The sequence below is a fragment of the Cyprinodon variegatus genome, unplaced genomic scaffold (assembly GCF_000732505.1).
Source record: "Cyprinodon variegatus isolate N-32 unplaced genomic scaffold, C_variegatus-1.0 Scaffold850, whole genome shotgun sequence".
Taxonomy (NCBI): Eukaryota; Metazoa; Chordata; class Actinopteri; order Cyprinodontiformes; family Cyprinodontidae; genus Cyprinodon; species Cyprinodon variegatus.
Genome location: NW_015151303.1, coordinates 40,775 through 53,472, shown reverse-complemented (window position 1 = coordinate 53,472; position 12,698 = coordinate 40,775). Strand labels below are relative to the sequence as shown.

General features: G+C 38.6%; 1 protein-coding gene across 1 annotated transcript; it reads left to right on the top strand.

Annotated features, from left to right (window-relative positions):
• The first annotated feature begins 1,680 nt into the window (after positions 1-1,680).
• LOC107099246 (sorting nexin-19-like) lies at positions 1,681-11,496 on the top strand. The gene is made up of 12 exons (XM_015397300.1): positions 1,681-1,728; positions 3,058-4,569; positions 6,621-6,759; positions 6,841-6,941; positions 7,011-7,130; positions 7,215-7,333; positions 7,423-7,510; positions 7,604-7,754; positions 10,375-10,498; positions 10,805-10,989; positions 11,068-11,155; positions 11,307-11,496. The coding sequence occupies exons 1-12, from the start codon at positions 1,681-1,683 to the stop codon at positions 11,434-11,436; spliced, it is 2,805 nt and encodes a 934-aa protein (XP_015252786.1). The 3' UTR covers positions 11,437-11,496.
• Positions 11,497-12,698: the final 1,202 nt, after the last annotated feature.

Below are 12,698 nucleotides of genomic sequence, written 5' to 3'. Positions count from 1 at the left end.
TTACTTTGAGAAAAGTAACTGCATTATAAAAAGGATATATACATATACATTTTTTCGGACTATAGAGCGCACCTCACTATAAGCACCCACTAAGTTAGAAAAAAATAAAATACTGGAAACATACATATATAAGCTGCACCGGGCTATAAGCCGCTGATATCCATTGAACATATGCACAGGATGCACAGCTTTGAGTGGTAAGTAGGTGACTATCAGAGAGTAGACTGAAACTTATTAGCTTATTTTTCTGACTAATCAATCAGCATGCTCTCTGACAACCAGTCGCCTGGAACGCTTGTTGAAAAAAGCATTGCTTGGGACGTATATGCTGCACAAGTTTCACAAACAACCTCCTTCCCACACCCCCCTCTCTCTTGCTGTGCCTGCACAATTAAAGTAGTTCCTCCAAATAGCTTAAATTACTGATTGAGTAGAGAGAAATTTTTACTCAAAAATAGGGATATTTCACAGGAATATTACTCAGGAACTAGTAAAATGTATAGCACAGTAAAACCACTCCTGAGGATGCTGGTAAAGGTCATCCAGGTCATAGCAATTCTAAAAAAAAAAAAAACGTTAAAAAACAATCCAGTGGACTTTGTTTCCAAGTTTGAAGACGTTTCGCTTCCCATCCAGGAGGCTTTTTCGATTCAAAATGTCAAAATAGCGTTAAGTTCGAGGCTTTATAGAGTCCGAACAAACGGACTTCCTGGATGGGAAGCGAAACGTCTTTATACTATGAAATAAAGTCCAGTGGTTTGCACTCCGGAGGATGCTTTCTCAAAAAGCAAATAAAAATGGATTAAATGTAACTACTTACTTACCGTCTGTCATGGTCTTAGTTCTGTTGTTCTTTACTTTGCTCTTTGTTTTCTAGTTTTATTGGTTTAATTCCAGTTTTGTTGTAATTTCTAGATTTGTGTTAGTTCTCATGTTTTTCTGTTGTCCTCTTTTGCCCTCTTGTGTATGTTCCTTTCCCCTTGGCTCCCTCGTTGTCTCCTCTCACACCTGCTCCTTGTCTGCTCGTTAGCCCTCCCTTTGTCTCTGTCAGCTATATATGCTCTCCCTCTGCTCTCACTCTTTGTTGGTTCCTTGTCTTTGCTGTCTTCCCATGCTGTGGTCTACGTTCCTCGTCTTTCCCTGGCTCCTCGTGTTTTGTGTCCCCAGATGTCTCCATAGTTCTGGTTTGCTTTATATTTTTCATGTTTATTGTGGATTTTTGGATTCCCGCCTCTGTTACCTGTGTTTATTTCATTAAAGCTGCAAGAAATCTCCTCAGCCTCTCTGCCTCTGCATTTGGGTCCTCAAACCACAACCAAACCCTGACACTGTCTTTGTTATTACTAATATCATATAAAGCATTTTTTTTTAAATACCACTATCACTTCCTAAGGAATGTTTTGACTTGAGTCCAATTTCATAAAATTCAGCTCGTTACTCTGAAGTTGTGAGAGGTTGCTTTGTGAAAATATGCTTACCTGTAGGTCATAACGGGAATTTCATTGCGACAAACAAGTAAAGACCCAGGTTTTATGATGTGATAGTATGGACCTTTTTTTCAAGAGGTCAACATGTCATAAGCCAGCATTTTGTTTCATTATTGTTGTAAAGAACATGTTCTATAAATGGAATTTTGAAACCACCAAAAACAAGATTTTTAAATGAAATTTGCCACGGAAAATGCAACCCAGAAATGAATCTTCGAAATACTTCAAAAAGGTTTTGAGAGTAACTTTAATGTTTTCTCATATTTTTTTGTCAAATGTCCTTTTTTTAATTTTATCTTTTCGAAGATCCATCCATCTTCTTCTGCTTTTCATATCTGTCAGGGTCGCAGTGTGGCTGATGCCTGTCTTCAGCAGTCTTAAGGCAAAAGGCAGTGTTTGATCATTGTTTTGATTGCCGGGTCTGAATCCAAGGAGGGAAGGTGTTACTAGACCATCTCTGGTCATCATAGGTCATCTTAGCCTACATTATTGGATTGTCATTCTGGCTGATTTACACAGAAAGTGAACAGACATACAGAATGAATAGTTATTTAAAAGAGAAAATAAAATAAAAAGACATTAATCTTTAACAACAGGTAACACAGAGACACAGAACCATGAACACACACACTCACACCTACAGTAGGGACAATTTAGAGATCCCAATTAACTGTCAAGGTTTCAGACTGCAGGATGGAGCTGGCATATCCAGAGAAAACGGACACATGCAGGGGGAGTACATGGAAACTCCATGCTGGTTTGATTCCAAGTCCAGGGCTTTTTTTTTTTTTTAGATTTTATATTTAAAAAAAAAACAAATATTTTTTAAACTTCCCTTTTGCAGATTGAGTATTTTAAATTTGGATTCTTTGCAAATAGTGCTTTAAAGATAACTTTTTCTTCAATTCACCTCAGGCGTAGAGGCTCACCCTTGACCAATATAAATGTTGGTCCATTCTGACCAATAGAAATGTGTCTTTTCTCCCAGCTCCAGAGGACTCAAGTGTTATAGTAACTTAATTTTGGAGACATTCAATTATTTCTCTAGGTAAATATAAAGCCCTTTGCACGAAATGCCCTTCTCAGAAACTCGCCCATGTAGATTAAGAGGGTCGGATCCATGATTCATGTTTTATTTATTTATTTACTTATTTATTTATTTAGTTCCTTCAAAATTCTTTTTCAGATTGAGTTTTACAAACTGCATAAAAAAATAAAACATGAAAAATATAAAATCTCTTAACCATTTATGATTAAGAGGTCTTCAATGTCCTGGAACAGACCTGTCCTGTCCAGGGTGTACCCCGCCTCTCGCCCATAGACTGCCTGAGATATCCTGAACTGCGACTCTGAAGGACTAAGCCTGAGAAGATGGATGGATGGATGGAACTCTCATTGTTTTTCATGTCTGGATTACATTTTTTTTTTTTTATTTGCAATTACAACATGTGTTCTTTGCATGCAACAATAACTAAAAGAAAATAACTCCCTATAATTATACATTTAATTTAATTTTAATTTGAACCCTAATGGTTTCCTCTCCAAAATAATTGATCTTGGTTTTCCACAGGACATCCTCTACCATATTTCTGAGATGCCTTCCTCAAAGAGTTCCATTCATTGGACTGTTTCTGAATTATTCGGTCAGCGGAGGCTGTTAGGGTTCGGTGCTGTACTGGCATGGCTCATCCTATTCCATCTCCTGGTGAATGTATGGCTGCTGTGTATCTTCACGAGTCTTTTGGTGGTTCTCGGTGGTTGGATCGGTTCCCGTGCTGCCCTGGATGCAAACAGTTTCTTACATTTGGAACATTTTCTGCCCCTTGGGACGCTTAACCCTCCTCTGTGTTCCCCCGAGCATGAGTGGAGGCTGAACCATGAGATCCACTGTGTTGTCCACAAAGCAGTACGCGACTTTGTTTCTTCGTGGTATCGAACTCTGCTCCCTGAGGTGGAGGGAGAGTTTGAACGTGCAGTGTGTCACTCGATGCTGGAGGCTGTGATGGAACTAAAGGAGCGTGCACAACGAGTGGACAGAAAAGCTCTGGTTCAGCAGCTGTTAGAGCTGTACGGCTGTCACCTGCAGAGCTACATGACTGTAAGGCAGACCCAGTCCACACAGGAGAGCAATGGCTTATGGCAGCTCTATAGTAAAGTCAAGTCCCCTCATCCAGCTGTGAGCAATTCCGATGCTGAGCTCAACTACTCCAGAGCCATGGTTAACCTTGTGTTACATGTTCTTGTCCCATACCCTCAGATGGAAACCAGGACTGGCGCTCACATGGTGACAGAACTCATCACCTGTAACATGGTGTTACCACTCATAAGCCGGGTTTCTGATCCAGACTGGCTCAATCAGACAATCGTTGACATATTTATGAGAACCAGAGAAGCAGAGGAGATGGCTCTGGATGAATCTTCTGTCAATGCACTGTACACATGTCATGAGCAGCAGGAATCGTGGTCCACCTGCAAGTCCCTGTCTATATCTGAACAAACCAATTTCCACTGCAAAACCTCTGATGACATAGATGAGCCTCAGTACCAGAGCATAATCTCTGGGATGGACTCGTCTCAAAGCAGCCTCATCAGCCTGACATCTGCAGGACGAACACCCAGTTACCAAGCTGGTTTAAACACACCATCTAAGGTGAACTGCTGCTCACTCACATCAGGCCAACATTCCCAGTTAGTGTCCAAAATGGTTTCTATGAACCAACTTATCCATTCAGATTCAGATGATGATCTTGCTGAAGGAGTTTGTGACTGTGCTCCCACTGCCAACCTCTGCAGTCTTCTCCCTGTAAGTGAGGGAGAAGCATTTGGATGTTTTCGACCTCTAAAAAATCTTGGACTAAAGGTAGTTGAGCCTAAAGACTCCCAATGGCCAGCCGGCATTGCTCAGGTGAAGTCCCCCATCATCCCGCAAAGAAAGCTTTGCCTAACCTCGTACAACTTTGACGCTTCCAGTGGCCCCATTGCGTCTTCTTTCAGAATTCAGAATGTTCATATTTCTGGGACAGTCAATGTGAAGGACCAGCGAAGCACAGGCATACATCCCTACACACTCTACACTGTTAAGGTGCTTTTACCTACTGTTTGACTCTATTTTATCATTACATATTATTAACTATTACTGCCATGACTTTCTTTGTGAAGTCAGAATTCTGCAAAGGAGGGCAGATGTGTAAGAGAAGTTTTACTTAAAATACACATTAAGTACTCTCCACATTTATTTTTTACCTTTTATGAATGCAGATTCAAAACCATAAGGCCCCCAATATATCACAAGCATATGTGCATAATGGTTCTTCACACCCATGGATTGCTTTTCATGTGCATGTTCCCTCTGTTGCCAACTCTTTAGCAGGAAAAGCAGCCATTGGCTGTCCTACAATCGCTAGTCCCTAATACAGCTGCAAAAGAGTGAAATCATAAAATTGGCAGGACAGACAGCAATTAAAAGCTCTTTAAATAGCTTTTAAAAAACTGCAATAAATAGCTTCAAGCATTAATTTATACATTACCTGAAAACTGCATTGATTAATTTGGTTATGTCATCAAATTCAACTTAAAGATACAGTAGCAGCCATTCAAAATGGGCCATCAGTCAAATACCAGCCGATTGGCAGCCCGTTTCCATGCGACTTCAAGCTGAATCGCCTCCAACTTCCAGCCACCAGCCTACTCCTGGGTGTGCATCTTTGTTTAACTCTTTTTTTAACTCCACCCTTTCACTGAATTACAGGGTCTGACAAGGAGGTGACGCTTCTCTTTAGATCTTAGTGTTCACAAATCATGACAGAAAGAATATTTTAGTACGAATATTGTTCAAAAAAGAATTGTAGGGGACCAGCCAAGGACCAGCCACAAGTCTCCAGTGGATAAGGCGGTGTGTGTAAATTAAATAATTATCACTTTTAATTAAAAACACATCACATTAATATATATATATATATATATATATATATATATATATATATATATATATATATATATATATATATATATATTGTTTACTTCAGGCACTGTTGGCTGCATGCATAGTTTGCCATTGATTTTGCCTGTTACTGCTTTGGAGGGGCTTTCAGCTGCCCTTGCTGCTAGCTGAACACAGAAAATTTTCATTAGATTTGTTGTTATTCATTTTTAAAAAAGTCACTAGAAAAAAAGTAATTAAAATATAGCAATTAAGCCAGTAACACCTCTCCTCTATATGTGCAAGGACCTGTTTCCACAAACTCATGCCAACCTAGTCCTCTTTGGGTGGGAACCAGCCGAAGGGAGTACAAAAAACTGCCTCTGATTGGCTACTTCTTAGCAAATTCTGCCTCTTGAACCATCCCGGTTCCCTGTTTGTGGCTGATAATATTAGCAAAGGGTCTATTGTTGTTCTCTTAAAGAGCTAAAAATTGTTCATCAAAGTCATTGAGTATTAGATATCTTAATCTTACACACTAGTGAATGTGTTCTTATAGTAGCAGCTACATAACTAAAAATTATGATAAATATTGAACTGTTTATTGATGAACAAAGACATTTCCAATTTAAATCAGTTTACAACAACTGTTGGGCATTTCTCCCTTTACGTTTTTCAGCATTGTGTTTATAAAATCATCATATAATGACAGAGGTGGCTGTTGGATATGAAGTCAGAATTAAACTCATGAAGAGAACAGCAGTTAGCCTGAAAAGTCTTTGCTCGTGTTACTAGCCACAACCAGGACAGAAGACAGGACTGTCGGAGATTTCGTGAAAAGTAAACAATTTCAGTCTGTTAACTTTCTCTGGTTGGTTCTACTTTCAAAGTGACAAAAGTTGGCAACAGCGCAAAGAAGCAGATCTACAAGGTGAGTAGAAAAGAAGCTACATACATATAAAAAGCAAGACATGAATGTAGACAGGGAGTATTTACTCAGGTGTCTGATATAATGGGGGCCCCATGGTATTAAATTTACATGCATAAAATCGTAAAAAAATTGGTGTGAAGAGTATTTTATATCCATGTATTTTAAATAAACTGATTTACTACACATGCACACTTTTTGCAGAATTATAAGTTTTTGATTTTTCTATTTTGTGTGTTTTTACAATGCTGTTCAATCCCAAAGCTAAAGCATTTTTATTTAAAAGTTTGAGATGGTGTCTGATGGCGGGAACGACGTTGCTACACCACTGGCAGTCGGCCACAGTGTTGACCGCAGGTACAGCGAGTTCCTGAACCTCCAAGCAAGATTAGAAGAGAAGCCTGAGCTTAAAAAGCTAATTAAAAGTAAATAATAAATTACTCTATTTGTTATTCTAGTTCATCCAATAGAGGGTGATCATTGCCTGTACACGGTATGTTTTTCAGATGTCAAAGGCCTAAAGAAAATATTCCCTGATCTTCCCTTTGGCAGCCAGGACAGTGAGAAAGTTGAAGCTAGGAAAAGCCAGTTGGATGCCTTTCTAAAGGTAGGTTCGCGATGTATGACATTACAATGCATGGATAAGCATGATATGTGGATTTTTCTTTTCTTGTAGCAATTAAGCAGCATTCCTGAGACAGCCAACAGTGAAGACATGCAGGAGTTCCTGGCTATTAACTCAGATGTTTGCGTGTATTTTGGAAGAAAGCCATTAACAAAGTCAAGAATTGATAAGGTAGCCAAACCACACTAAAGTAATCAGATTTAAAGTGTTTGTGTGTTGATTTATTGTATATTATCTCCAATCTTCATCTCAAAGATGATGGAAAATGCTTTGGATACTCTGAGGACAGCTTTCCCTCATCCTGAGCTTCTTAGTCCAACCGAGGACATTGAGGGTGATGCTGATGGAAGAACAATGGACTACAGGAAGTACAGGTGACAACTCAGTCTGTTCAATATACTGTGACGTAATTATTTATTTTTGATTAAAGATATATTTACATTTCCTTTATTTTGTGCTCCAGGAAACTTTTCCCAAGTAAAATGTCTACATCACTCAATATACCAGAACTCCATCCTAAAGTGACATATTGCTTCAGTGAAGGCAGTTCTGTAAGATAACACTGGGAACGTTCTCTACATGTTTCAGCCACACATAAAAGACCCAGAGATTTGATATATGAAAATTTTTTTGTGTCTGTTCAGGTGCTTAATGGCATGTCTTTGCTTGGCTTGGAGATCTTTGTCAGACAGCAGGAGAAACTTTTGTGTGGGCCAGATGTGACCGAAGTAACCAAGCAAGGCTGCACCCTGCAGGACAAAGACAAGAAGATATCAGGGAAAAGTCATGGGACAGGTTGGGATAATAATATGGACCTTGCATCATCCATTTTCTGGTCATTACACATAGATTCCCTTACTTGTTAAATAAATTTTCCTCTATTTACCACAGCTGAATCTAAAGGTTCCATTACTCAGTTCGTGAGACAGAGACTCAGGTCGTATTGAATGGAGGTGGACACAGTTGTGACAGGCTGCACAGCCTCTTTGGCTACTTTGCCAAGTTTCCGCTACATTAGGAGAGAACTTCCTTATTTTGAAACTTTGTTATTCTGAACAACAATAAACTGTTAAAATAAGGATGCTGTCCTCTTCTTCCATGCGTGTGCATAACAATGGTGTCATTTTCACTTTCACCCCAGAGGGTGAAAACATTTTTAAAACCTCTTGAATTTGCAGTTTCCCTCTTAAAGGATGAGCAACCCTGAAGGAAAACTTGATGCAAAATACTTTACCATTCTACATGGAGTTTAGCTTTTTAACAAGACAGCAGCCATAAACAGGAAGCTAGAGCCACGGTAGAATGGCTTATATGAAATCATTTTCATTTGAAAAATGGCCTTGTTAAAGTCCACACCTGAGTCAGATTCGAAATCTGTAGAGATGAAGCCAAAATTTTCCCAAACAAGCCCCAGATGACTTCTTACTAATTACCAGACTTAGACAATTAAGTTTTAAAATTTCTGAAATGTAATTTTGCACAGCTCTCATGACATTTCCATTTCGTAAAGTGCAGCAGTGATCAAAAGTAAACAGTGTGGAAGAAAAAAGACATGGTACAAAAAAAAACAGAAAAACAAGTATGTATTTTAATTATGTATCTGTAAAGACAGTTGGTTCTGCTTGATTTTTATTTTTGGAGTAATACCATTAAATACCTGTAAATAAGGGAATGCAACATGTTTTTTTTTATTTTCTTTTTTTTTAATGTATTTTATTTGAAATAGGACAGTGCACATTAATTAATGCATCTGCAAATCCTTCAACATAAATATGCCGAAGTTGGCACCACAGCTAAATTTAATATGTTTGTTATGAGGCAGGTACAAACATTTTACAATACATTAACAACACAGACTTTTCTACAGGAAAGCAAACACAGACACAAAACATCTTAACAGACTATTAAAAATAAAAGAAACAACTTTTTTGTTAAAAGAGCCCAGAATTAGAATTATTTATGGTAGCATGACTAATTAGTTTTCAACCAAATTTTCAGGACTTGTTTGAAAATTGAGCAGTGTCCACAGTTTTAGATATGCTCCGGCAGCTCCATAGACGTGTCCCTCTGACAGACACCAGCATTTGGCTGAATTTATTCCTATGCTTTAAAACATTACAATCATCTCTTGCTGATGTTCTGTTGATTATTCCAGAATTATTATTTTTTTAATCATCAAAACTATTCAAGGAAGAGGGCCAAGCAAATGTAGTATTTCGAAAATAAGACAAGCATCCAGGATCATCTGATAACTTTCAAAATCTAAAAAATACATATTTTCTTAAAATGTTACAGTAATGATAGTTTAAAGGCTTGCTGTCTAAAACTTTAGTAGCTTCATAGCCCTCTCAGTTATCTGGCACCAGGTTGTAAAATGGTTTAAGTGCAGACTGAGTGCATTTAAGTCATTGCCACATCTGCAGTTAGATATGACCTTCTGTGTTTCATATTTGATAAGCTTAATTTGATGATGTCAGGTATTTTCATTACATAGTGTCTAAAAAATAAATAAGAATCAAAGACTACCCTGAGATACTTAATATTTTTTATGACTTGTAAACATTCTTCATCAATGGCGTAACGACACAACAATAGGCCCATAAGCAACTTTATCTGGGTGGGCCCCATATTAAGTACAACACTCTGGATTACCCATAATTCCAAGTCGAAGTGTAGAAAATAAAATACTCAAATACATCGTTCTTTTAAGGTCTTTATTGCAGTTTGAAACATATTATATGAGCATATTTTTTTTACCAACCATCTAATGATTTAAACACAGTTATTAATATAGTAATAAAAAGTACCACTGTCTGCTTTGCTATTGGTGTCGTGTTTAAACGGCTCACCATCATGTTGAAATCTGGCATTTGTTGGGGTATAAATAAGGTCTGGTCATTCAACTTAAAATCAGGGGGGTTTTAAGAGGAATTTTTGCACCATAACGTCTGCAATCAGACTTCCTAGTCCACAATTGCGAAGGGGGCCTACCAGGTGTCAATGACAGGGCCCCTAAGAGGTTGGGGGGCCCTAAGCAACAGCATTCTTTACTTAGCGATATTTACGCCATTGTTCTTCATTAACCAAAACAGTTGGTTGTTAACCCCCTTGTCAGATTTTATATGAAAAATGGTTGTAATAATCTGTTTTAAAACATTAAAATGACCTTAAGTTTGAATTTCTAATTTGATATTATGTGAAGAAAGGACAATAAAAACGTTGGCAAAGGCCTCCTGTTTTACCTGTAGTGAGGCATATGCCTAAGCAACATGCAGTGACTTAGTATCACCACTGAAGTGCAGTAGAACTCAATTTTTAGATCAAACCCATCCTGTTGGTGGTTTAGTCCCTGAACCATTTGTTTTTCAACAAGTAAAACTATGGTGTTAAAATAATTTATCTGTGTGCACTACAGACACAGCTGTGGCAGATGTTGCACTGAATATATTGTGCCTGTTGATGAAGGATCACTGGAGCTGGCTGTGCACTGAGAACATCCAGAAGGCAATCAGACTTCTCTTTGGCACCTTCATTGAAAGGTTTTTTCTTATCTTTTTTAACCATACGATTTGTTATTTTACTCAATGCAGACACACATATATGAATAAATGAAAACAGATGCATTTTCCAAAACACAGCTGTGAATTGTACAGATCTTTTACTTAAAATATTTAATTTATGGACTTTTACAAACTCTATAATTTGTTTTAAAATCTACAAATATGTCTCTGTTTATTTGAATTATGCAATACTGATTTTTTTTTATCAGACTATTTGACTGTTAGACTGCAAAAATTCTCCACATTTGATGTACAATAGAACTTTTTCATCTATTCCCATCCCAGGTGGCTGGATATAGGTGCTGCCCACCTAACCAGCGCCCCCTGCTGGATAATTTACCTTCAAGTCTTGCAAGAGGCTGTGTGGCCTGGCGGTACCCTTCCAGCTCAACCCCGGCCTGAGCGAAGTGCTGCAGAAAAAGAGGAAACCAAGGAGAGGTGTCTGGACTGCCTGATGCAGCTGCTTCCTGGTCTGTAGCAGCTTTTGGGGTTTTATTGATTTGATTGCCTACCTTAAGTGTATTTTGTTCTTCTTTTATGTTGCACAGAGCTAATAGCTGATATGTTGGGAAGCGAGAAGTACAGGCTGAGCTTGGAGACCATGCTTGAGTCTCTACAGGACCATCAGATAAACAAGTTAGTCAACTCTGTTTGGGCAAAGCAATTTGAGTCTATTCGTTATTAGTTTACTGGTAAACACCAAGGAGCCTTGTAAAATATGAAAATTAAGTTCTGTTTTTCCTTTAAGTTAATGTGTGTATCTGGTTGTTTGTGTTGCTGTCTGCAGGCATTTGATCTACAGTATCTGTGACGTGCTGCTGGAGTTTCTGATCCCCGAGTCATGCGATGTGGCCTTTCAGAAGTCTCTGTTGCAGAGTCTGGCCAAAGAGTCGCAGAGAAACAGCCTTTATACCTGACCAAAAATGTGTGACACACAAAGCAGGATCCCCTTTATGCAATATCTGCAGCGTATTTGTCTGATGAATGTAACAAATCGGTGGCTTTTGGTAAATAAGTTTCCATGAACTCATTGTTTGTCTTTTTGGATAATAAATCACTGAGTTCACGCCGACCAAGAATTTTGTTGTTGGAGTAAATAGTTTATATGTTATCTCTATGTGGAGGCAGCTCAGGATTGCTGCAAGGCAGAGCTAGGTCACAATTCTAGTGAGGCGAACGGCAAAAAAATGTGTTTTTGTTTTGCAACTGGAAAACGGGGACTAGATGTGGCTGTGACATAAGGTGAAGGTGCACCATTTCCTTAGCTATAAAACTTGCCCCAGCCAATCCACCGCTGTGTTTCCTTAGCTTCAGAGCTAGTCCCAGGCAATCTCCCGCTGTGTTTCCTTAGCTCCAGGGGGCAGCAGAGCTGGCCAAAACATCCTGGATACTGGGTGCTTTCTCTTTGCAGGGGTTCTAGTTTTGCTTTCCTTGCTGTGCCTGCCCGAGCTTCAGAACACCGTCTCACCTTACTTAAAGCTCCAGGGAAAGCAGCCTCTCATCAGCCGTAGCTTATGTACCTCCAAAGTTAGAATCATCTCTGGACCCAGGGAATCCTATGTTCTGTTTTCCAACAAAAATAAAGCACCACGACTTGCTCTGTAAAACCCCTGTCCCCCATGTTAAGGTGAAACTGAAACTAGCAGACTAAATGAGGTAGTGGACGCCTTCACCTGCTTTTGCTCTCCATGTGAATTCTGGCAAAAGATCAGGCAATAGAACACGAAAATGGTTGTCAATGCTTTTTTATTACTATTAAACCAGCAGGGAAGAAATGCGCAGTGAGGGTTGTGTTGCTATTGATGCCAATGGCCTTCCATTGGGCTTCTGTAAAGCTGCTCATTTTACTATGAGAACAAGAACTGAGATGAAAAACTGCCAATGGGTTGGTGGCATAAAAATTGAAAGTGTAGTTTCCACCCAGAGACAGTGGAAGAGGGGGGACAGGCACCTCAGTTGTCTCATAAAGACTTAGATTACCATCACAGGGACTTAGAAAATAATATATCATGGTAAAAATGTTAATCAGTTTTGCTATAAATGCAGCACTGTATAGATATATATATAAAAAAACAATATTTCTTTTTATTATTATTTAATTTCACAGTAGTGCATCAAAAGGAAAAATACCCTTATCAGTACAGTTATATGTTTTAATTTGAAGCCTGAACCAATAGAA

What these genes read in the sequence shown, in the direction of transcription:
- LOC107099246 (XM_015397300.1), top strand. Translation starts at nt 1,681, where the DNA reads ATGCAACCCAGAAATGAATCTTCGAAATACTTCAAAAAGGTTTTGAGA. An exon ending in ACTTCAAAAAGGTTTTGAGA is followed by an intron (nt 1,729 to 3,057) that starts GTAACTTTAATG and finishes GGTTTTCCACAG; the next exon opens with GACATCCTCTACCATATTTC. An exon ending in GCTTAAAAAGCTAATTAAAA is followed by an intron (nt 6,760 to 6,840) that starts GTAAATAATAAA and finishes TATGTTTTTCAG; the next exon opens with ATGTCAAAGGCCTAAAGAAA.